The 24,779-nt window shown below is 39.1% G+C and overlaps 1 protein-coding gene across 3 annotated transcripts in view; it reads left to right on the top strand.

The window, feature by feature from the left end:
• The window catches only part of LOC120936862 (LIM domain containing preferred translocation partner in lipoma), a 428,104-nt gene that overhangs the window by 150,956 nt on the left and 252,369 nt on the right, over window positions 1-24,779 (top strand). For all 3 annotated transcript variants that reach the window (XM_040349587.1, XM_040349584.1, XM_040349586.1), the window contains one exon: window positions 22,505-22,620. In XM_040349587.1, the coding sequence (XP_040205521.1) occupies window positions 22,505-22,620 (116 nt within the window). The remainder of the gene's footprint in view (window positions 1-22,504; window positions 22,621-24,779) is intronic.

Here is a 24,779-nt window from a genome sequence, read left to right as displayed (position 1 = left end):
GATCCACTGTATTTACAATATAATTTAGAATGGCAAGCATTATTCCTATACATTGCTCCACTAAAATTACTATTTTAGATCAAAAATAACACCATATATTTTTCTTTCTTGGTATTTCCCATCTTGTTTGTGGGCATGTGAAGCCCACAAGCATAATCTTCCGGGAATCGGTGCTGTTGAATAACCAGCATGCATTGCCTGTTCTTGCGCGTGCGCAGTATGCACAGCTCACAGGAAACATATCAGGTTGCCATCACAACGGGGGTTGTCTAAAGTACCCACCCCTTTTGTGATGGCAACGCAGATCCGGTTTTCGAATCTTGTGATGATGAGTGGCGGCGGTGAGCCACACTGGTAAGCTAACAGAAAAAAAATAATTTATGCCCCTTGAAGAAAATATGGCCAGTGATGTATAGATTGAGATAAAGTTTATAAAGTCGGTGGAACAGCGCTTTGAGGACAGATACTATCACCAATTTACTGGAAGCAATTTCTTCATAGACTGTATTTTTGTTTTGGACATTCATTGTGCACTTATTGGAAATTGTATTTACAATCTTATTTGGGTTTTCAGGTATTTCATAATTTTGGTTTATACATTTTACGTATTCTAACATCCACACCGCCACACAGGTTTAGCACTAGTTTTGCAGCGCTACACCGTAGATTATGAATATTAATTGACTGTTGTAATACTCTAAATAAAAGAGGGTTGGTTATTTTTTTTTATGATTTTAAATCCTCATTATTAAGAAAAGCTTATCTGGTTGCAGTTTGAATTAATAGGAAATGTATACACATATAATTTGGCTTGTAAAGAAATTTTAGATGCATTTTTAAGCAAAGCTGTTTTCTTTAAAGTGGATGTAAACCCACTCTCATCCTTTCTAAACTACTGCCATAGTGCTGATCTAGAAGGATATATGTGCCTCCTGCATATATCCTTACCTGTCAAATGTCTCCCCTCTGTCTGTTATAAGAACTGAAAAACTGCAGATTCTGTGGGTGGGTCTGTTGTCCGTAGCTCGGTGGGTGGAGTCTTGATGTCAGTAGACACCCCCTGCCCACCTCTTCACTCCCCTTGTCAACATGCATTTTCTCCTGTGTATTCCTCAAACTAAATTCTGCTATGATCACTAACATCCAGTCAATATCCAGAAAAGTAACCACATGACTTCAGAAAAGGAGTGGGGTGGGAATTAAAAAATAATGCCTGTCTCAGGCTAGTGCATGAGATATGTAAATCACCTGTCATTCACAGCAAGGGGGAAGAACGGACAAAGGTTTTCTCCTGTTTGTCCGTTTACCTCACTGAAAAAAAGAAGAGGATTGCTCAGAGCTGGATTAACTCTTTGTGGCAAGACTGGGCACAGATGATAGGAAATCTTATACTCTACATCGTGACAGCAAAAAAATAAAAACCTTTCGGGTTTACATACACTTTTTTAAAGCTGAACACAAAACTTGAGCTTTATATTTTGGTATTTGAACATCGAGCTTTCTGCATATTCTTGCAATACATTTTTCTGTAAGTGAAATTTCTGTGATTGCAGTAAAGGTTTCCTAAAGATACTCCCTTGACAATAAACAGTTCCCAGAGGGTTTGAATTCTGAGTATGTTCAGGAAATCAGATTGTACCAGCTTCCTCTGTCTTGCCTAGGAGACCCACTTCTCGAAGCTAAACTTCTGCAAAATTGCCTTAAATCACTGTAAAGACCAGAAAAAAACCCTCTTTTCCGGCAGTCCACTGAGTAACCTTATGTCCTCACATATGATGTAGATTCCATTTCCGAATATGCTTGAAACCATAATTAGTCAATTGTATTTTTCCATTTGCATTCAAGTGTATTTGTGTTCCGCTTATGTATACATACATTTAGTTGTTAGAGTAACTTGTAGGCTTATTTAATATAAGCACACTGTAAAGGACAATGCTTCTGGTAAATATATGGCTGTATGTACAGTATATTGGCTGAGGAAGAATACAGAACACGCCTTTTTAAAATTTAATACTAAATGCGTCATCAAATGTGGATGAACCTGTTGCAACCAATTCCAACTTGCATAAGCAGTATATGAAAACTGATTAGTTGGTATTGGTTACTTTATTTAGCAAATTCCCATATTCCATTTCACTTTTGTGAAGTACTTGTAGGCATAATAAGCTTATACGTCAGCATTCACCTTGGGCACCTTTTTGTAAATATGACATTTACTTTAACCACTTAAGCCCCAGACTATTTTGTAGCTAAAGGACCAGGCCACTCTTTGCGATTCGGCACTACAACGCTTTAACTGGAAATTGCGCGGTCATGCAACGTGGCTCCCAATCAAAATTGGTGTCCTTTTATTCCCACAAATAGAGCTTTCTTTTGGTGGTATTTGATCTCACCTGCGGTTTTTAATTTTTGCGCTATAAACAAAAATAGAGTGTCAATTTTAAAAAAAAAATCAATATTTTTTTCTTTTTGCTATAATATCCCCAAAAAATATATAAAAAAAAATGTTTTCCTTCTGTTTAGGCCGATATGTATTCTACATATTTTTGGTAAAAAATCGCATTAAGCGTTTATTGATTGGTTTACGCAAAAGTTATAGCGTCTACAAAATAGAAGATCGGGTCCGGCGACGATCGGGTCCGTGTGCGCGGTCACGGACCTCAGGACCGGGTCGCGAGCGCAACCCATGACTGGGCTCTTAAAGGCGACGTAACTGTATGTGCTTATGCCCAGCCATGCCGCTCTGCCGACGTATATCGGCGTGCGGCGGTCCTTAAGCGGTTAAAAGGAACATTTTAGTCTGAAAGAAAACTACATCTGCTGTGCTCTTTAAGAAAACTTCTAATGCTCCATAAATCTCTTGTGAATGCATAGTCCACCTCTTTATGTTACCCCCATATACGTTTACATGTGGCTTCACCACCAGTACCCACAAGGCAGAAAATGGTAGGACCATGGATTAAGGTAAGTATTAGTGGTTGTTAAAGTTATGCATTAAAAAAATGGCAGCCAGTTAGGTTTTTAAATGTAGGCAATGGAATATTAGCTTTGCTTTCACTTGCAGCATGAACTTACAAAACGGTGTGAAAATTACAGATTTCAATCAGTGATGTTATCTGTTACTCCCATAAAGTGTTTTTCAGCATGCTTTAAATTTTTACATTTATCGGAATGCAAAACCCCTTTAGAGCACAATCTAGTACTGTTTAAAGCAGATGTGTGGTTAGGCTTATCCATTTTGTGCCAGTGTGATGTTTAGAGAGATCCACCCAAACTATAATCCTAGCATTTCATATTTTACAGATGTTCTGCCTGGAAAAGCACCAGACGGCTTTGTGTTTTCAGTCCAGTTTTTAAGAACACAACTTGTGTAGTGTTCCTTTATTTTTCTATAGGTGTGAATTGATTGCAATGTTAAGCCTAGGTTCACATAGACTGCAGGAATGAAATTGTGCGAGTTTAGCTGAACTTGCACCATTTTATTCCTGCATGTCAGTCCCAACTTCAGGGGCCATTTCAAAGAAAATCGCAGCCCGAAATCACCAAAAGTAGTACAGGAACTACTTTTGGAAATCGGTGCGGCACTGCAAATACGACGCCGCACTGATGCCGACACTGCAGTTGCCACTCACTTGTCCCGGGCCCTAGAACAAAGTTGAGTCAGACTGAGCACTGTTCAGCCATTCATATTTGTTTATACAGTTTATACAGTGATTTTAAAAGCTCATTGTTAAGCTTTTAGTGTGTATATATAGGCATTAATGTATTCACAAAAGTCACTTTAAAACTTTTAATTTTGGTCCATTAAATCTGAAATATTGCATGTAATTTACAATTCCTATCTCCTGTTCATGTTTATAAAGGTTAACCTTAACCAGCTTTTCTGAAAAAGCCTTTTGCTAACCAAGATTGGCTAAAGCTCTGGTTACACACGCAGCTAAAACTTTCATGAGTAAAGCCATGTATGGCTCTTAAATGGGCCAAAAGTGGGTGGTGGTGTTAGTAGATTTCCACTGGTTTTGGGATAATGATGATTAAGGCGTCAAGGGATTCTTTGGAACAGGAACCCTGGTCTGCCATATCAAGAGTTGCAGAGGTGTGGGGCTAGGGTGTCTACAAAGGATGTGCCGCTTTTGTTTACTAGTCCATCTGGGCTGGGGACTTGTGTAAAGGTAAGGCTGCAATTTCCTTAGAAACTTCCTCTGGTGAGAAGAGAATGGATAGGCTTTGGAGCTGTCCAGGAGTGAAAGTGGGTAGGGGGACAACATCTAAAAATTGTTGTATAGCATCTAATGTAGGAGAAGGAGAAGGTAGGGAGTCTTGAAAATTTTAAAGTTTGGTGTAGAAATTGCAAAAAATTGTTCAGCCATGTCTAAAGAGTTAAGAGTATTGGGATGATACTGGTCAGGCAGAATGAGGATTTTGGAAGAACTTATGAATCTAAAGGTAAGGATATTTAGGTTTGTAAGTCACAAGTTTGGCATATGGTGTTATATACATGCAATATCCTCCCCCTGCCCAAGCGTATTGCTCCAATTCTTGATTTGAAATCTCCCTGAATTCACATTAAAAAAAACGGCTCTTGTAATATTTGCCTGCCTTCCAGCTTTGTTTCATGCAGAGTCATTACTCTGCAATCAAGCCCCATTCCTCTGTTGGGCTAAATAATTCTCAGCGTCATACAGTTGTGCTCATAAATTTACATACCCTGGCAGAATTTATGATTTCTTGGCCATTTTTCAGAGAATATAAAAAACACAAAAACTTTTCTTTCACTCATGGTTAGTGTTTGGCTGAAGCCATTTATTATCAATCAACTGCATTTACTCTTTTTAAATCATAATGACAACAGAAACTACCCAAATGATCCTCATCAAAAGTTTATATACCCTGGTGATTTTGGCCTGATAACATGCACACAAGTTGACACAAAGGGATTTGAATGGCTATTAAAGGTAACCATCCTCACATGTGATCTGTTTGCTTGTAATTAGTGTGTGTGTATAAAAAGGTCAATGAGTTTCTGGACTCCTGACAGACCCTTGTATCTTTCATTCAGTGCTGTACTGACGTTTCTGGGTTCTGAGTTATGGGTAAAGCAAAGGAATTGTCAAAGGAAAAGGTAGTTGAACTGTATAAAAGAGCAAAGGGATATAAAAAGATATCCAAGGAATTGAAAATGCCAACCGGCAGTTTTCAAACTCTAATAAAGAAGTGGAAAATGAGGGGTTCTGTTGAAACCAAACCACGGTCAGGTAGACTAACTAACTAAAATTTCAGCCACACCTGCCAGCAAAATTGTTCAGGATTCAAAGAAAACCCCACAAATAACTTCAGGTGAAACACAGGACTTTGAAAACATGTGATGTGGCTGTTTTAAGTTGCACAATAAAGAGGCACTTGAAGAAAGATGGGCTGCATGGTCAAGTCAACCATAAGAAAGCCATTCCTATGCAAATGCCACCAAGTATCCCGCTTACAATATGCCAAACATCACAGACAAGCCTCAAACCTTCTAGCACAATCATTTGAAGTGATGAGACCAACATTTTGCTTTTTGACCACAACCATAAACGCTACATTTGGAGAGGAGTCAACAAGGCTTATAATAAAAGGTATACCATCCCTATTGTGAAAGACGGAAGTGGATCGCTGATGTTTTGGGGATGTGTGGGCTACAAAGGCACATGACCTTTTTGGTAAAAATTTATGGCATGATGAATGCAGTATATTATGAGTGAGTGAGAAACTTGTATAGCGCAGCACATGCAAACTAAATCGCCTCAGGGCGCTTAGTATCCATTCCTTACTGTATTTTTGCCTTCAGAATAGATGGATTTTGAGTTTATTCCTGAAGGCCTGGTGATTCACCTCCATTCGGATGCTGGTTGGTAGTGCGTTCCACAGTCTAGGTCCTTGGACTGCAAATCTTCGTTCTCCTTTGGACTTGTATCTGGCCTTGGGTATCTGGAGTTGTTTTTGGTTGGTGGATCGGAGAATGCAATGGGGGTTGTGGCATTTTAATTTTTCGCATAAATATTGGGGGGCACTTCCTTGAACACCCTTTTGCGTCAAAGTGCCTTAAATGTAATTCGGTCTTTTACTGGTAACCTGTGAAGGGATCTCAGGGAGGGTGAAATTGATTCCCAGGGGTTTTTCCCAGTCACAAGTCGTGCCGCCGTATTTTGAACGACTTGTAGACGAGCGATTTGGGAGTCCGAGGTAAAGGGCTTTTGCATAGTCGAGTCTGGAGTTGATTATCGTTCCCACAACGACTGCAGTGTCTTTTTTCGGGATAAAGGGAATTATAAAAAAATACTGGAGGAACATTTGCATTCATCAGCCAGAAAGCTGCACATGGGATGTACTTGGACATTCAAACATGATAATGATCCAATACACAAGGCAAAGTTGACCTTTCATTGGCTACAGCAGAATAAAGTGAAGGTTCTGGAGTGGCAATTCTCAGTCTCCTGACCTCAATATCATTGAGACACTCTGGGGAGATCTCAAACATGCAGTTCATGCAAGACAGCCCAAGAATTTACAGGAACTGGAGGCTTTTTGCCAAGAGGAATGGGCAGCTTTACCTATCTGAGAAGAAAAAGACTTCAAGCTGTCATTGATGTTAAAAGGGGCAATACACGGTATTAAGAACTGGGGTATGTAAACTTTTGATCAGGGTCATTTGGCTAATTTCTGTTGTCATTATGATTTAAAAAGAGTAAATGCTGTTGATTTGATAAAATAAATTTTTAATATATATATATATATATATATATATATATATATATATATATATATATATATATATATATATATATATATATTTCTCTTTTTTTTTTTTTTAAGGAGCCTGACATTTCTTTGCACCAGCAATCAGCAGATCTTTGGTGCCCTGCAGGAGTCCTGCAGACTCTCAGGCAGTTTCACACTGTTCATTGACAACTACAAGCCATGAGGCAGCGAATCGTCAAGCAGTTGTACTGTAGGAGCGGGAACATGCTAAAATAGGGTGTAACATGTTCCCAGAGGTAGACTTGTCCTGTAAATGTTCCAGCAGCAGCTTCCCCCCCCCAAATGACAGAGAGCAGGCATGTTCTCTGGGCGCCCGCTGTCACTGTTTAAAAATAACGCGGCCATGTGGGGAACCGGCGGGCCACATCATTTATTTACAGAGTTTTGTGACATCCTTTGCGGCTGCCTGCCTTTTTAGTTTTCAATTAACTACTCCTTCCCAAGGAATTGCGTGCCGTGCACGTTTGTTACTTACGGTAGTTGTGTTTCTTGTTTGTAATGTTTCTTTTGCTCCTCCTCTTTCCACAAGCTGGTACGAACTATGCACTCTGGTCTTAAAGGGATCGTATGGCAACAAACATGTTATATTTACCTGCACTGTGCAGTTCGTTTTGCACAGAGTGGCCCAGGTCCTGGTCGTCTGGGGTCCCTCGGGGGCTGTCTCGGCTCCTCCTCGCAATCGCTAACTCCCTTTGTGGGAAGCTCTCTCTCCTAAGGGGGATAGCTTGCTGGCGCGCTCCCGTGTTACAGCCGGCGGCTATAGCCGCTGACTGTATCATTCGGCCGTGCAGTGTCGCGTCATTGGATGTGATTGACAGCAGCGCGAGCCAATGGCTGCGCTGCTATCAATCTCCAATGACGAGCCACCTCAAGCAGGGGGAAACTATCGTGGGAACGAGCCCACGAGTTTCGTGGCTTAGATAAGTAAAACGGGGGGGGGGGGGCTGGGGGGCCCAAGAGTGCAAGGTGTTTTTTCACCTTAATGCATAGGATGCATTAAGGTGAAAAAACACAAAGCTTTACAACCCATTTAATCTTGTGCTTCATACTTTCAGTTAAAATGTTGTGTAAATCGCAGGTAAAGGATCTCTTTGCTTCCATTTTCTATGTTCTCCTGGTGCTTTATATAGCATTTCTTAATCATCCTGATCTCACTTAATATCACTTTCCAAACGTAAACTCCATATGTCAATATCTTAAATTTCCTCATGCTTTCTTCACCAGTGCAGGCTCTAAGCATAAAAGAGGAATGATCGCAATTAGGTTGACTTTCAACTTCATAATTTGGAAGCAGACCCAAGGGGCCAATTTTTCATCCTATCTCTGAATAACTTTCCCATTAGACTGGTTAATATTTATGCCCCTAATACCCATCAGAAAACTTTCTACCAATCCCTTATACACAAATTACAACCATATCAGAACAATTTTGTAACAGTCTGTGGGGACTTAACTGAAGTGGTAGAGGCTTTATAGACTCCACCAACTGAAGTGGTAGATACTTTATAGACTCCACCAACGCAGTCAACCAGACCCTCCTATTATCCCTTCACTCTTCAGAAGATCTATTTTATGTAGGGTGACACACCCATGGCAGCAAAAGAGACTATACTTTTTATGCTAATGCATACGCAATGTTTACTCCAGAGTTGATCTCTTCCTTATTGACACTTATACTTTACAACAAATCACTACTGTCCAAATTGGACTGATGACCTGGTCTGATCGTCATGCTCCAATATCCATCCATCTTCTCTTAAACAATGCCTCTAGGCTACCTTCACCTTGCAGATTCCATTATTTTCCAAACTAGTTTCCCAAGATCCCTGGAGATCTAAGTTTGACCTTGCAAAGTTTTGTGATCTGTGTGACCAACACAATGCACACTTTCAAAAAAGCTATTATTTCATCTCTTAGAATAACAAACACTGGGCCCTCCTGGCTAAACAATATAAACAGAACGTGGCCAGTTCCAAAATCATCATTCTGCCTGACCAGTATGATCCCAATACTCAACTCTTTAGACATGGCTGAACAATTTTTTGCAATTTCTACACCAAACTTTACAATTTTTAAGACTCCCTAGCTTCTCCTTCTCCTCCTACATTAGAAGCTATACAACCATTTTTAGATGTTGTCCCCCTACCCACTTTGACTCCTGGACAGCTCCAAAGCCTATCCATTCTCTTCTCACCAGAGGAAGTTTCTAAGGAAATTGCAGCCCTACCTTTACACAAATCCCCAGCCCAGATGGACTCATAAATAAAAGCGGCACATCCTTTGTAGACACCCTAGCCCCACACCTCTGCAACTCTTAACAATATGGCAGACCAGGGTTCCTGTCCCAAACAATCCCTTGACGCCTTAATCATCATTATCTCAAAACCGGTGGAAATCTACTAACACCATCACCCACTTTTGGCCCATTTCGCTCTAAAAAAAAAAATATACAAAATTATATGCTAACCATATAGCCACTCGCCTTACTAAATTTACATCTCTATTAGTACACCCGGACCAAGAAGATTTTGTTCCTAGATGAAAGACCTCTGATGACACTAGACTTTCACTGACCTCATACAATGGGCGAAATATCATAATACTCCCTCCTTGCTTTTCTCCTTAGATGTAGAGAGAGAGCGTTTGATAGTATTCGGTGGAACAGAAACTGAAACAAAAAACAGGCGCCACTTAGACTGTAAAACTTTAATGTAAAAATAGCATCAAAGCACTCACATTGAGATAACTGTGTACAGGCATGTATAGGGGGTCCAGATGACAGTCTATCCTCAGCCGAGATGTGTGGTCCCGTGTCGCTGTAGGACCTGTTCGCTGCGCTGGTGCTGCTTGTGAAGGAGCCAGTGCGTTGTTCACCGAAGGGCGATTTCCAGGTAGGCTCTGCAGCTACCAGACCGAGGGCTGGAGTGCAAACGATGGGTCTTTGCTGGAACACAACGGCGTGAGGGGGAATGACGTCACACCCGAGGACCAAGATGCAACGCGTTTCGGGGAATGCGCCGTGAAATGGTAGGAATCACAGCGCGCACCTTTTTCAAGCTGGGTATGACAGAAACATTTTTTTTTTTTTTTTTTTTATGTTTAAAAAATAGTTTGACATGAAGATTAGTTAAAACGCAAACATTGTATATTCTCTGAAAGCAGATACACTGGAGAATAAAATAGTGGTAGTAGGTAAAATAAGAGGTTGTGTCAAGTGAATACCCATGCCAAGCTTTAAAATTGTTGTGGTTTTTGCAGGAGCACACAAACTTTGGGACCTTGTATTTTCCACATGAGACACTTTAAAAGCACCTACAGGTTATCACTTTGGAGTTAACTGTGAATATTGACCCTAAAATGACTGCCCTCACTCCAGTGTTCACAGCAATGTCTAACATTTAGAAGAGCGACATTTTCATACGTAGGTTCCCCCCCTAATGGGTGTGCTTACTTTTTTGTATGTATGCACATGGGGGTGGGAGGGCTCAGAATTTGTTTTGGGGTTTCGTGGTGCTTGGGTGTTTTTTTTTTTTTTTTTTCATACATTTTTTTCAATGAAAGTTTCCTTATATCACATAAGCGACGTCACTTTCATGTTTGCAACTAGTGGAGATCAGCAAATGGATATTCACTGGTCTACCTCCCCTCCATCCAATGACATCTGCCATGCTGGTTCATGGGCCCGCAGGTGGGACAGCTAATCCTGCGAAGCGTGGTGGGGGGTTGCACAGTTCCAGGGGTCACAGAAACCTGCAGAGTTTGTGTAAACCCCCCCAGCTGTCGCCAATGTATGACCTACAGTAATGACAGTAAAAGGACTAACGCTCCTACCTGATTACCTATTTCTGTATGGAAGACTCCTAAATCAAATGCATTGTGTGTGTGTGTGTGTGTGTGTGTGTTGTGTATAAGGAATAATCTTGTTCCTCAGTTGCTCAGTATCTTCACATATTGCAGATGATAGTGCTAGAAGATACAGACTTTAGTAAGCGCCTTCTACTGTGTTTTATATTAAGTGCAGATGCCACCCATAATTGAAAGCAGAACTTGTTTTTTTTTAAAGATTATAATCTCTGCATAGTAAGATATTCTTTTTAAGTTCATGCTGATAAAGAGTACAGTTTTGCAGTAATTTTTTATTTTTTTTCCTATTCACACAAATACCTGACAACTCATAATTCTCACTTCTGCATTTTATTTTTACTGTAATAGGAGTTCATTATTTTTAAAACATTGGTTCCTTAATCAAAATTTACCCAGAATGGTTGCTGTTACAGCAAATTAACAGCATGTCGTTGATGGTTTCACTATAAATGACCATATGAGGAATGTCTTGGTCACATCCTCAGATCAGTTCCTTTTTGCGTGTCATAGTACAGGGCCCATATAATGTGCACATCCTTTTAAGTAAATTGTCTAATAATAAAAAGCTTTGATTACAGTAGTATAGCTAAAGTACTACAGCAGAAACTTGGCATAGGGTCTATTATTTTGTACACCAATATTTAGACAATATGATAAAGTTTAATCTAAAAAAAAAAGTGATAGATTTTTATTCTTTTAGACCAGTTTTACAAAAACATTATTCAACACATTTTATATTAGAAATCTGACTTTTTTGACATTTGCAGAGTGCTGTATTTTTGTCTTGACCTGCAAGGATCCTTGTTTTAAACCCTTTCCAGTTTTCCTTCTATACTTGAAAATCATATTTGTTTAATTGACATGTTGTGTTTTTTTTTTTAATGGCTTAAACGGTTGCTTCAAGAATACCAAAATGTTTTACTTTTCATAGGGTACAGGAGTTTTAGGTCTGGATTGTGCCTTTCTCCTGATTATGCGTTGTTTGCCACAGTCAAAGCTTTCCTTATAAAATTCTGAGCCATTATATTATGCAATATTAGGAAATACCAGCACACTCATCCTGTTTTTCACATATCTGTACAATTTACTGCACGACATGAGTACAGGTATACCAATACACCCAATAACTTTCAGCAGTATCAGCCACTGACATTTTGTTTGTGTTTGCTCAGCACTTTCCTTTATCTAGTCTTAATGTATTTTTTTTTTATTTATTTTTTTATAAAAATACATTTCATAACATGTTAATGTTTGCTTACCTTGAATACCAATTTTTAAACTATATATATATATATATATATATATATATATATATATATATATATATATATATATATATATATCTCAATATGGTATGCAGGGAACTAAAAGGTTCATTTTAAAGTGTTCTTAACCCTCCTTCAAATAAATGTAATACAGCAGTAAACTTTAGCACTTTCAATGTAATGCCGTCCTTGTGTTTGGTAGCCTCTTGGTTCTTTTTAGTTTCCTACTGGATTTTCAGTTTTGTCATTTGTTTTTAGGGTGGCTAAACTGCTTGGCATGGTACAATGGAGCCCTGCTGTAGCTGCCCTTACAAGTGTGCTCCCATCCAGAACTACAGCCTGGCATTGGGATGTTCCATGCTTCATCATTTACAGGCTGTTCCAAAGCACAGAAGTTCAATCCATTCCACCGGTCCTCCTCCAAAATAGATTGTTAGTAGCTCCCAAAACAACACTAGTAATTACTAAGTATTACATATGACAGCATTATAATGGTTGAAAACGGGCATTTGAAATATGCATTTGTATCTTTTACCTTTTTGTGGGCAGTCATGTATCTTTTGTGCACCCTTCCTCAACTGGAAGTTTGGGTGAGCGGCTCAGAGTGGAAAGAAACAGGCCGTTTTTATAACGGCTTGTAAGCTGGATAGAAAAAAGATCCTGGACTGCCGCACTCCTTAAAACGATGTCTTTATTGTACAAATGAAATCCAAAAAACAACCAAAGCGATGCAGTTAAAATGAAGTAAACAACAGGAAAAAGGTGTCTGACATGTTTCACATCATATGATGAATAATGGAGGGAACTAATGCGCAAACCACACTGACCAGAGAAATGGCTATAAAAAGGGGGTCCAAGATAAAAACTAATTAAAATAAAATAAACTACGCAGCAGCCAAAAGGGGTCCAAGATAAAAACTAATTAAAATAAAATAAACTACGCAGCAGCCAAAGCTAAAAAATGGGGGGACTGATGAAATAACTTGTGAAATAACTCAAATTAATGTCTAGCAGCAGCCACAACCAGAATAGGGCTCACACACTGATAATGATATAAAAACTGAGGGTGTTGGGGCGCTTACTAATAAAACCAATATTAAATAAATTGCATAAAAAATCCAGTGAAAATTAAACATATGACAGGAAACTATTACCTGTAAATACTTGGCAGTCATGTATCTTTTGTGCACCCTTCCTCAACTGGAAGTTTGGGGGAGCGGCGCAGAGTGGAAAAGAACAGGCCGTTTTTATAACGGCTTGTAAGCTGGATAGAGAAAAGGTAACCGCTCAAAGAGAACCAGATAATCAAATTCCTATGGTCCGAGCCTAGGGTGCAGGCAATGCAATCAGGATGCAGGTTTGAATACAAGAAATGGCTGGGACAGCTGGGACAGCCGCACTCCAAAAAAACTTCTCCTTTTATTAAAAATGGATCACAAAATACATGCCACGGCCAAAGACAGAACAAAAAATCTGACGCGTTTCGCACTGTATCTCACTGTATCTCAGTGCTTATTCATAGCTTAAAAGGCTAAAAATAAAACCTATGTGGCTCACGGTCAAAGTTAAAAAAGCTATAAACAATAAAGTAGCTTTTAAAAAATATAAAACTGAAGGAACACTAGTGTTGTTTAAATGTTACAAAGAATATAACAGGATATGCAAAAAGGAAATCAAGGATGCAAAAATTCAAAACGAACGACAGATTGCAAAAGATAGTAGGACAAGCCCCAAAAAATTCTTTAAATATATTAATAGTAAAAAGGTGAAGTCTGAGCATGTAGGCCCCTTACAAAATAATCTAGAGTGGGTGACTGGGGACAAAGAGAAGGCAAATTTATTAAATGTTTTCTTCAGCTCTGTGTATACAATGGAGCATGGGGGAGCTCATGTCCAAAATGGGGGTGGGAGTGACACAGCCTCAAATCCACAATGGCTCAAAAGTGATATGGTCCAGAAATATTTAGACAGAATAAAGGTGGATAAAGCACCTGGACCTGATGGCATCCATCCACGGATCCTAGGTGAGTTGAGCTCTGTCATTTCAAAGCCACTGTATCTAATATTTAGGCACTCATTAAAGACAGGAATAGTACCACTGGATTGGCGCAGGGCCAATGTGGTGCCTACATTTAAAAAGGGAACAAAGTCTTTACCAAGTAACTATAGACCTGTTAGTTTAACTTCTATAGTTGGGAAGATACTGGAACGTTTAATAAAAGACCACATGGATGAGTTCTTGCTGGGAAAAAAACTATTTAAGCAGCAGACAACATGGATTCATGAAAGACAGAAGTTGTCAGACAAACCTGATTTCCTTTTATGAAGAGGTAAGTAAAACCCTGGACAGAGGCGTGGCTGTGGACGTGATATATTTGGATTTTGCAAAAGCATTCGATACAGTTCCGCACACACGGCACATGTGTAAGGTAAGGTCTACAGGATTGGATATATCAGTTTGTAAATGGATAGAAAACTGACAAAGACAGAATTCAGAGAGTCGTGGTTAATGATTCTTACTCTGAATGGTCCAAGGTTATCAGTGGTGTACCCCAAGGTTCAGTGCTGAGACCCTTACTTTTCAATATATTTATAAATGATATTGGGTCTGAGATCAAAAGTAACATTTCTGTCTTTGCAGATGACACCAAGCTATGCAGTGGAATAACGTCCTTGCAGGATGTCTCCAATTTACAAGCCGACCTCAATGCTCTGTCTAATTGGGCGACTAAGTGGCAGATGAGGTTTAATGTAGATAAATGGAAAGTTATTCACTTGGGGGCTAAGAATATGCATGCATCATACATACTAGGGGGAGTACAACTGGGGGGATCTGTAGTGGAGAAGGATCTGGGGGTTTTAGTTGATCATAAGCTCAATAATGGCATGCAATGCCAAGCTGCGGTTTCCAAAGCGAGCAAAGTCCTTTCTTGTATTAAGAGAGGTATGGACTCTAGAGACAGAGATATAATTTTGCCCCTGTACAAATCATTAGTAAGACCTCATCTGGAATATGCAGTTCAGTTTTGGGCACCAGTTCTCAAAAAGGACATCGGAGAACTGGAGAAAGTGCAGAGAAGGGCAACCAAACTGATAAGAGGCATGGAGGAGCTCAGCTATGAGGAAAGATTAGAAGAACTAAATGTATTCACTCTTGAGAAGAGGAGAATAAGGGGGGATATGATCAACATGTACAAATATATAAGAGGTCCATACAGTGAACTTGGTGTTGAGTTATTCTTTACGGTCAACACTGAGGACAAGGGGGCACTCTTTACGTCTAGAGGAAAAGAGATTTCACCTCCAAATACGGAAAGGTTTTTTCACAGTAAGAGCTGTGAAAATGTGGAACAGACTCCCTCCAGAGGTGGTTCTGGCCAGCTCAGTAGAGTGCTTTAAGAAAGGCCTGGATTCTTTCCTAAATGTACAGAATATAACTGAGTACTAAGATTTGTAGGTAAAGTTGATCCAGGGTAAATCCGATTGCCTCTCGGGGGATCAGGAAGGAATTTTTTCCCCTGCTGTAGCAAATTGGATCATGCTCTGCTGGGGTTTTTTGCCTTCCTCTGGATCAACTGTGGGTATGGAGTTGGGTGTATAGGATTTTACTGTGTTTTTTATTTTGTTTTTTAAATTTTTTGTGGTTGAACTGGATGGACTTGTGTCTTTTTTCAACCTGACTAACTATGTATGTAACATGTTTCACATCATGTGATGCTTACTCAATGCTGACATGATTTGAAACATGTCAGCCACCTTCTTCTATCCAATGCACCTGTGCATAGCCAGCACCCTTTTGGTTTAGTGGGACGGAAGCAAAGCCAAGGGATCAGAAGTTTTTAGAGCGGTATCATCTCTCAGCTTGTAAGCTGAGGAAATATTTTGTTAAAATGCAGGTTTTATTTAAAGAATACATTAAACGCTCATAACTTTTTTTTTTCTTTCTAGTTTTGGACAGAGTGGACAGGGATTAGAACAACTGACAGTTTTTTTTTTTTTTTTATTGCTGTTTGTGCCCCATTATGGAGATTCAGCCTCCTATTTGGCCTTTTTATCGTTATGAGCAAAAGTGAAAGTAAAAAAAAAAGAAAGTTCTGGGTTATCTCCAGAACAGGAATGGACACTAGCTGGTGATCCATTTGACAACCAGGGATTCCATCATTTTGGAGGGATTTCCTCTCACTTCCTGTTTTTGCAATGTGAAAGTAAAATTTCCTTAATGGGGGACACAGGTGGCACAAAAACTGAGAGGGGTTATAGCCCTCTTCAAAAATTGAAAAGAAAAAATGTCTGCCTTTAGTTTACCTAACTGGGCAATGAAACACAGGTTTGTTGAGCCCTGTAATGTAAAGTATTGGGAGTATCGAAACTTGGCTAATTAGCAGATGAAGCTCCATTTAGATTTGAGGTACTGGAGACGTGTTTTTTTGTTCTTTCATAAAATGAAATGCATGAAAACTGTTGGAATCAGAAAAGCAAAAAGGTTCCATTCAAAAATAGTGCTCCTGCTCTGTATGCAATATAACATGGCTTGGTATGTGGCATTGGCTAGCTAACCAATAGCTTTTTTTTTTTAAAAAGCTACCCATAACCAAATTCCATAATAGACTACCACTGAACTATTATCACATTGCAATAGAGTACATTCCCCTGTAACCGTATATTTTCCCAGTGGTTTAACTTTGGATCTTAGAAAAATATTCTCCATTTTCAAGGCATTACCCTACTTAAAACATTTTGTTTGTCCTTTTGCCAGCACATTTTTTATTTATTTTTAACAAAAAGGGAAATTTACAGGATCCTAAATTAACTAACGTGTTCTACTCTAAAAATATAGCAGTGTGTATTTTAAGTTTCACATTAACCACTGAGAAGAAGATTCAGCAGGGAATAGTTTGGCAGGTAAAAATCCTGCTATTCATAATGATTGTGGATGGAGGTTGTGTGCTTACTTATGGGCCAAGTTATTTTGGGGGAGACTGCTCTTCATTTGCTGCTGCCCGATGAAGAATTGTAATCACTGAGGGGAGTGATATTCTATTCTAAAGGAATAGGTTTGCTGTTGTGTGAAGTCTTTGTTTTGGAGCAGATAAAGAGATAAAGCATCATCTCACCTTGTGAGCACTGATTCATTTTCACTGATTACGCCTCCAACTATTCTCGCATCACTAAAATTACTAATTGCTATTCCTTGTGTGTCAAACAGCAAATCCTGAATATTTAATGGAAAATAAAATTAGTCGAATTGGTTCTTTTTAATTAGAGTTCCTGCTGCTGTTTGTTCTGAGCTTCCTTTTTTTCATCCTGCTCACAGAATTTGGGGATGATTAAAACTGTTCAAGACTTAAACAGTTGGTGACCTTTTCTCACAGAATAAATCCATAAATGCAATATTTCAGCTGGCATGGGGCAATCTGCATTATTTTTGCTTGATATAAAACCTTTTATGACTTTGGCGTTCCCAATAAAGTAAATTAAATGTGCTCCTATGAAAATGAGAACGCTGCAACATTGGATGGGCTTAAAACTTTGATTGTTTGATGACTGTGCACAGAGTTTTAACTTTAGAGGAGCCAGACTGATACCTGATTATTATCTCTAGAAAATTATATGGCTTTTGTCATCGGTTGAAAATGTTCTGAAGAATTTGCTTCCGAAATGTGATCTAATCTTCATTTCAGTAATACAAAAATTAGGTCTTGTTTAAAGTGAACTTTTTGTTATTCTCTTCTGCAAGGATACCTGCCGATACTTTTTTTATTTTTTATTTTTTAAACCTGGCTTTGGACATCTTTTACGAGACACTGCTTCCTTAATTGTGGGCTAAACCCTGTCCATTAGGGCATGCTTATTGAATAGGTCGGTGATGTTTAACCAAGAAGTTGGTGAAGTCAAGTTCTAAGTATCAAAAACTGAATCGGAGCTTTACAAAGGAAGGTTTTCTGGCAAAATTTGTCCATAAAATACACCATGCTCTTACTGTATACAGGAGTTTTAATTTTAAAAAGGTTCACTTCAACAAGTACACAATTGGGATTGATTTGTAAAGGAAGATAGGTTGTTTACTTTGCGAGGGAATGTGGTACAAATTCTCTTTTGCAAAGAATACTCAATCGCTGCAAGGAGAAAACAGTACATTTTGCTTAGTTATGTTTTGATGATGGTAGTCAGCAGAACTTACCCTTCATCCCCCTGCAAAATGAGGAGCCTATTTTGCCTTGTAAATCGACCACAAAGTTTTACCAGCGTTCGTACTGCAAGAATCTCCTTTTAGGCTCTGTTCGCACTGGTGCGATGCAGGAACCCTGCAAATCCAGTGCGGGTTCCTGCATCGCACCTGAATCGCACAGTGGTTCATACTCAGATCTGCGAGTCGCTGGGGGTGTCAATGTAAAGTTATTGACACCCCCAGATTAGTCCGCAGATCGCAGTGTGAACTGTGAAATGGTGCAGGCATCAGATCGCATGGGTGTAAACACCCATGTGATCCGATTCCAGAGCGGACCATAAAAGGGTCATTCATCATTTTGGTGTGAATGCAATTTCAGCCATAAAGTTTGTATGGCTGAAATCGCATCACACAGACCTCACAATGAGGTGTGAATCACATTAAATATCTAGTGTAAACCGTTGGGGGGGGGGGGGTATAGTTTCCTATAATTGGCATCCACAAAAGTAATAACTGTTTTGCAGGTTATTCCATTGGTCAACACAATCTATTGAATAGCCTGAAATGAGAAGAATCCAGACTGCCATTTTATTTTATTTTTTCATCAAATTAAATGACGTATCTCTGCTTTACTTAGAGAGGAACTGCAGTCTGCTCACATAATTTGTAATAAAAACATCTTTGCTTCCCTCCAACCACTTTGCATATTATGTATATATACTTTGATTTTGTACTTGCCAAATATACTGCAGAACTCTCTCTCCACGGAGTCTGGCTGCAACCATTTTAACTGTGGGCAGATGAAGCTGCTTGCCTGTACATGTCCTGGATTCTCGCAGACACAGAGGCACACTGCTATCTCTGCAGCTCTCATTGGCCCTCTTATGACTCACCCCCCTCCATTCCTGACAAACTCTCACAAGAGTGTTAATATTGTTTGGTAGTTTTGTGTTTGCACAGTTGTTTCATATTTCAGAACTGCAAGCTATCTGGAGTGCCCAGAAGTACAAGGTTTTCAGTGCTCTTAGACATGGTCAAGGTTAGGAAGGCTGAAATCCAACCACCACTGAACAAGACACATAAGTTTAGAAAAGGCCTGTGGCTGGATCAGTAACGGGCACAGAGCTCCACTTCGACAGCAAGGTGGAGGTGGCATACTGGGGTGGGTGTGTGTGTGTGTGTGTATATATATGTGTGTGTGTGTGTGTGTGTGTGTGTGTGTGTGTGTGTATATATATATATATATATATATATATATATATATATATATATATATATATATATTTGTGTGTGTGTGTATACACACAGAAAATTGCGTGGTCATGCGACATGGTACCCAAACAAAATTGACGTCTTTTTTTTCTACAAATAGAGCTTTCTTTTGGTATTTAATCACCTCTGCTTTTTTTTTGTTGCGCTATAAAGAGTACAATTTTTTTTTTTTTAACAAATTTCTACATCGGTTTAGTCCGATTTATATATTCTGCAAATTTTTTATAAAAAAATTCACAATAAGCATATATTGATTGGTTTGCCTTAGTTATAGCAGCTACAAAATAGATTTATGGCTTTTTTTTATTTATTTTTACCAGTAATGGTGACTAGTATCGGGACTGCGACATGAAATGTTTTTATAAAATTTGATCAGATGCATTAAGTGCATAGTTGGACATGTGATGTGCTTTTCATGTTTCTACTGCAGGGGAGGGCTGGGCTGAGGTTTAGAAAGGGTTTCAGTAGGTGGTCCTGCTGGAGAGTACTTTTAATTCTGTACTCAGTCATAGTGGGACCTGCAGTCCGTGTCAGATGCAATTCTATAAAAGCAGAATTATGGTGATTATTTGTGATGCCATTTTAGTTGCCTAAAAAAAAAAAAAAAGTCAATATTTTCACAAAGTAGCTGTAATCTTATTCAGCTTAGAGGGTATTTCCTTATTTACAAGTCATGCCTTACATTCCCCTATTTTTTTCTATTCTATATCTAAAAATGGTAAATTATAATAAACTATTTGGTGTAAGATACCTTTAACCCTGGCCACCAGTCACTGTGGCATCTTGGCATGCTTTGTATGGTGCACTTACTTTTGTGCATAGGAAACTTTCCCTCCCATAACAAGGCCAGTTGATTTGTGTGTGCCTCCCATGCCAATAGCTTCCAGTCCTACCTTATTAAAGAGGTTATGGACAACATGGAAATCTGGCAGAACATCCAGTTAAAAGGCTCAGGAAGCAGGGGATGTTCCTGCTATTAACTGTATTACCAGTAGTTAAAGCCCAATTAAAGCCAAGGTATACAGTATAGATAAAACTTGTTTTCAGCAAGAATTTGTTTTACACAGATTTGTAATTGTCCTACTTTTTTGGTTTGTAATTTAGCCCCAGTTGGAAAATCTGCGCAATTAAAGACCACTGTGTGACATCAGCGGCCTATCTGCAACAGTCTCAAAGGACATGGGGTTTAGGGAGCGCAAGTGTTGCTTTTATTTATTTACTTGTATTACAAAGATTTTCCTTGTTTAGACGCATACCTAAACCCCCCCCCCCCCCTTTAAAGATGATATAACCATCTAAACCTTGTCAGCCACCATTGTCACTTGTACAGCACAGCTCCGTCTGCATGCTTTTTTATAAAGAGAATTAAAAATTTGAGACCTATGAAATAAAAAAGGAACTATTATTACAAGTGTTAATTGCATACTGTTATCAGAATACAACATATGTACTTTTCGCAATAGTGGTCTTTTTATTAAAATTGGGTTTGACAGATTTAAAAGGGGGGGGGGGAGAAAGTGGAAGTCGTGCCCCCATCAGTTAGATTGTTGCTTACATTTTGTATTTTTATTAAAAAGTTATAGGTTTGAATTTGCTTGAATTAGACCACCATACATATTAGATTTTTTCCTTTTTGTTTTATTTTATTTATTAAATTCACATCCTTTGTGCCATAAGTTTTTTTTTCTGTAGAAAGGCCAGAGAAACCCATTTTTAAAGAAAAACAACTTCAGGTAGGGGTAATTTTCTAATGAAATGTTACTGTGCAAGCTATGTATACAGCTTGGCAGCATTTCTAATGAATTGATGAGCAGATAGCAGGTGGTTAGAGTGTATTTAGATACAAACAAATCCACCCACTAGATGCTAATTACAGGCTTCATATCTGTCAGTTTGTAGCAGTTGTAAGAAAATAAACAGGACTGGCTGGAATATTGTTTAAAGCGGTAATATCAGAAATTCTTTTAAGTGTGCACAAGACAATAATGTGTAAATGTATTGCTGTACTCCCCAATCCATGCTTTACCTCTAAATGATCAGCAATTTATTTTTTTAGGATTCTGGAGTTCCCATCATAATGCTGCCTAACATTTTGACACTGTTGTATAAATCCCATACCTATGCAAAAGCCTTTACATTATTGCCTGTGTCTACAAACATTGCACACCCCTTTCTTTCCCTGTGGCTGTCGTAATCTGTGACCAATTTTGGTAAAGTTCCATCAGACTCCCACAGTTCCTTAGCTACCAGTCACCCTGTGACCTGCCACTGTAAATATCCACCATGGCTTCTCATTGATTTGCCAACTCCTTTGTGCCCTCTTACTTTGTGACCTCCCTAAATACTAAACTGAAAAGTGTGACCACTTTGGTGTTGGCAGAACTGTAATTGAATTTCTCCCAAGATGCTCTTCTCAGGCAGTTTTTTCACTGCTTTTTAATTTATATATTGGTACAGTTTTTTTTCCCAGTATTTTTTGTCACGCTGGCTTCGATGTCTACTGATAGGTCTAACTATTTGGTATTGCTAAGGCACTGTCATCTCATTTTGGGAACTGAAATTATTGGTGGGTTAGGTACGTTTTTATATCTCATGGAACTTCTCAAAAGACAATCTGCCAGCTATAGTATGTCTCTGTTCTGCCTAATTTGGAGTTGTGTCTTCTCACCCATCTTTGGATGCCGCTGTTTCTCTGTTATATTCCTCATGATATAAAATAAATATTCAATAGGAAGAGGAGACATCCCCTTGTTATGGCATCAGCAAGTATAAAGTCAAAAGATTTTGACAGAGAAATACCGTATTTATCGGTGTATAACACGCACCCTAACTTTAAGAGGGAAGTTTCAGGAAAAAAACTTTCCACAGCCCCCTGCGTATAACACGCAGGCACAGTTTACCCTCTATTTTCGGGGTAAAAAAGTGAGTGTTATACGCCAATAAATACAGTACATTGAGCTCTTTAACTTTATCAAATTTGCCAAAAGCTTAAATATTAGGTTGGCTTGAGTCATTAGTAGTTGCCTTTCTGTGTATTATTATTTATGGAAAGCTTTTATATGTACTTGGTACTTTACTCTTCTGAATTTAAGGTGATTTAAAAAATTTTTTTTTTTACATTTGTTTTTTTTTATAGATTTTCCTCCGCCGCCACCTCCACCGCCAGAAGATACAAGTAGCCTTTCACACCCATCCGCTATTGGAAGCTTTCCTCTTCCACCTGCTCCTGACGAAGCAATGTTCAATGTTCAGGTAATAAATGCTGACACACTAAAAACACAAATGCTAACAATCAGTTTGTGAGGTTTTAAAGTGTACATCAAGCAAAACCTTTTTTTTCTTACTTTTGGATAGTAGGGGAGGTTGAGACCCCTGTCAGATTTGTACTGCTATCTATGGCTTTGTTATAGAGATTTCTGCTCATTTTTTGTCATGCTGGCAACATTTAGCCAGACAGGAAATGAGCAGAACTTCCCAACAGCAACATACAGAAATAAAATTGCTTTTATTTAATGACTTGCTGTCCATCTAAATAACGCAGCCCTGAGGATGGGTGTGGCAGTTTAAAATATAATTTTTTTTTTTCATGCCCTCTAGCTTTTTTATACAAATACAGTACTGCAGTATCGTTGTCTATTGGACAGTTCAGATAAAATAAATAGTACAAAAAAAGTAGGACATTTACAAAAGCCAATTAGAGTGGCTCTGTAGCACATGATCACTGTAAAAGCTTCCTCATTGCACCAGTACTAGTGTAAACTAGTATCGGTGTCATCCAGTACCAGAAGTAGTGTCACCAACCCTTTACTTTCATTCATCCCTACAGTATATGTCGACTACATCTTGTCTCTGATCTGAGCTGTATATTAACCCTTCACCTGCATTATCCTGCACATATACCCCTTCATATCCTGATCTGTGTATGACCTACACATTTTAAAAGAGAATTATGGGTTTTTTTTTTTCATACTTAGCTAAATGCTGGATCGGTCACCCCACCGGCTCTAACTTTGAGAACCAAGGGATCAAACACTGCTGATTACTCGGTTCTCAAAGGTCAGCGAGCAGAGAACTGGCGAGTCAGTCAGTCATCGGCTGTCTGCTCTGCTCTTTCTTTTATTTAGTAAAAAATAAAGAACACATTTGTTTAAAAATAAAGAAAAGAAAACTAATTGGGGTACAGTGTTGCACGACAGTAAATGTTAGTCGAACTATCACCATGCTGAAAAATGACCTTGACGGAAAGAGTTACATATTGCTGGTCTTTAAGTAGTAAGTAAAGTGGGAAGACAAGAAACCCCCATCATATTTTTGTTTCAACTGTGTTCCTGTTGCAGATTTTTTCCTCATTTCCTCTATGGTGAGACAGTTGTCCGCAGGACAGGAAGTGTGGGCATCAATAGCCATAGAAATCTGACAAAATTCTTTCTTGCGATTCTCTAGAAAAGTCTTTTGCTTGGTAATTTTTATTTTATTTTTTTAACCAATTGCAATGGTGGTCTGCTGCTAAACGGCACAGAAAAACTGATCAGCAGGAATCTGAGCACGACAACCCTATTATTTCAGCCCTGGAGTTGACGGTGGATTGATAATTTTATTCTACTCTCCCCATTTTTCTAATGTTATTCCACTTAAAGCTGAACTCCATGCAAACCGCCAAATATACAGATGAAATTCATAATGGGAGCTAATTTACCCACCATGGATTTCTATTAAAGGAGAAGTCCAGCCAGAGCTCTTTAGGCTGGGCTTCTCTGGGTCACAGGAGTGCAATTAGTTTTGCACTCCTGTGAGTTTTCACCGGAGAGCGGTCTGAAGTTCGCTCTCCACTGACGTCACTGCCATCAGCCGAGGTAGCGCTTCATCCAGACTTCCAAGTCTGGATCCACCAGCTGCCTTGATGGTAGTCTCGGCAAGCTGCTGAGACGGCCGCTCCCGCCCCTCCACTGCTCAGCGCTCCAATGAGCGTGGAGAAGTAGAGCATAAGCGATGCTAACAGACAGCAGCATTGCTCTGCTCGGGGAGGAGTGAGATGGCTCGGTTCTCAGTGCAGAGACGCCGGGGGACAGATGCAGTATCGGTCTGATGCTGTATCCACCAAGGTAAGTATGGCTAGAAAAAAAAGTCTCCTTTAATGTTCAAGATTTCTGTTCATTCCTGAGATTTTTAGAGCCCTGCCAAATGGCACAGGCCATCTGGAGAACTGGCTTTGCTCTACTTCATTTTTATAATACAGTTAGGTGTTCTCATAACCAGTCTGTGATTGGATAATGGAAAGGAGAAGCAGCAGTATGATGATCTCTGCCCAACAGAATGGTGTGTGTGTGTTTTTTTTTTTTTTTTTTTTAAGTATGTGAACCCTGAAGCATGTCTGAATAGATGCTTGTGTTTTATCTTCGTCTCCCTCTCTG

The sequence above is a fragment of the Rana temporaria genome, chromosome 4 (genome assembly GCF_905171775.1).
Source record: "Rana temporaria chromosome 4, aRanTem1.1, whole genome shotgun sequence".
Taxonomy (NCBI): Eukaryota; Metazoa; Chordata; class Amphibia; order Anura; family Ranidae; genus Rana; species Rana temporaria.
This window is presented reverse-complemented; position numbering and strand designations above follow the sequence as displayed.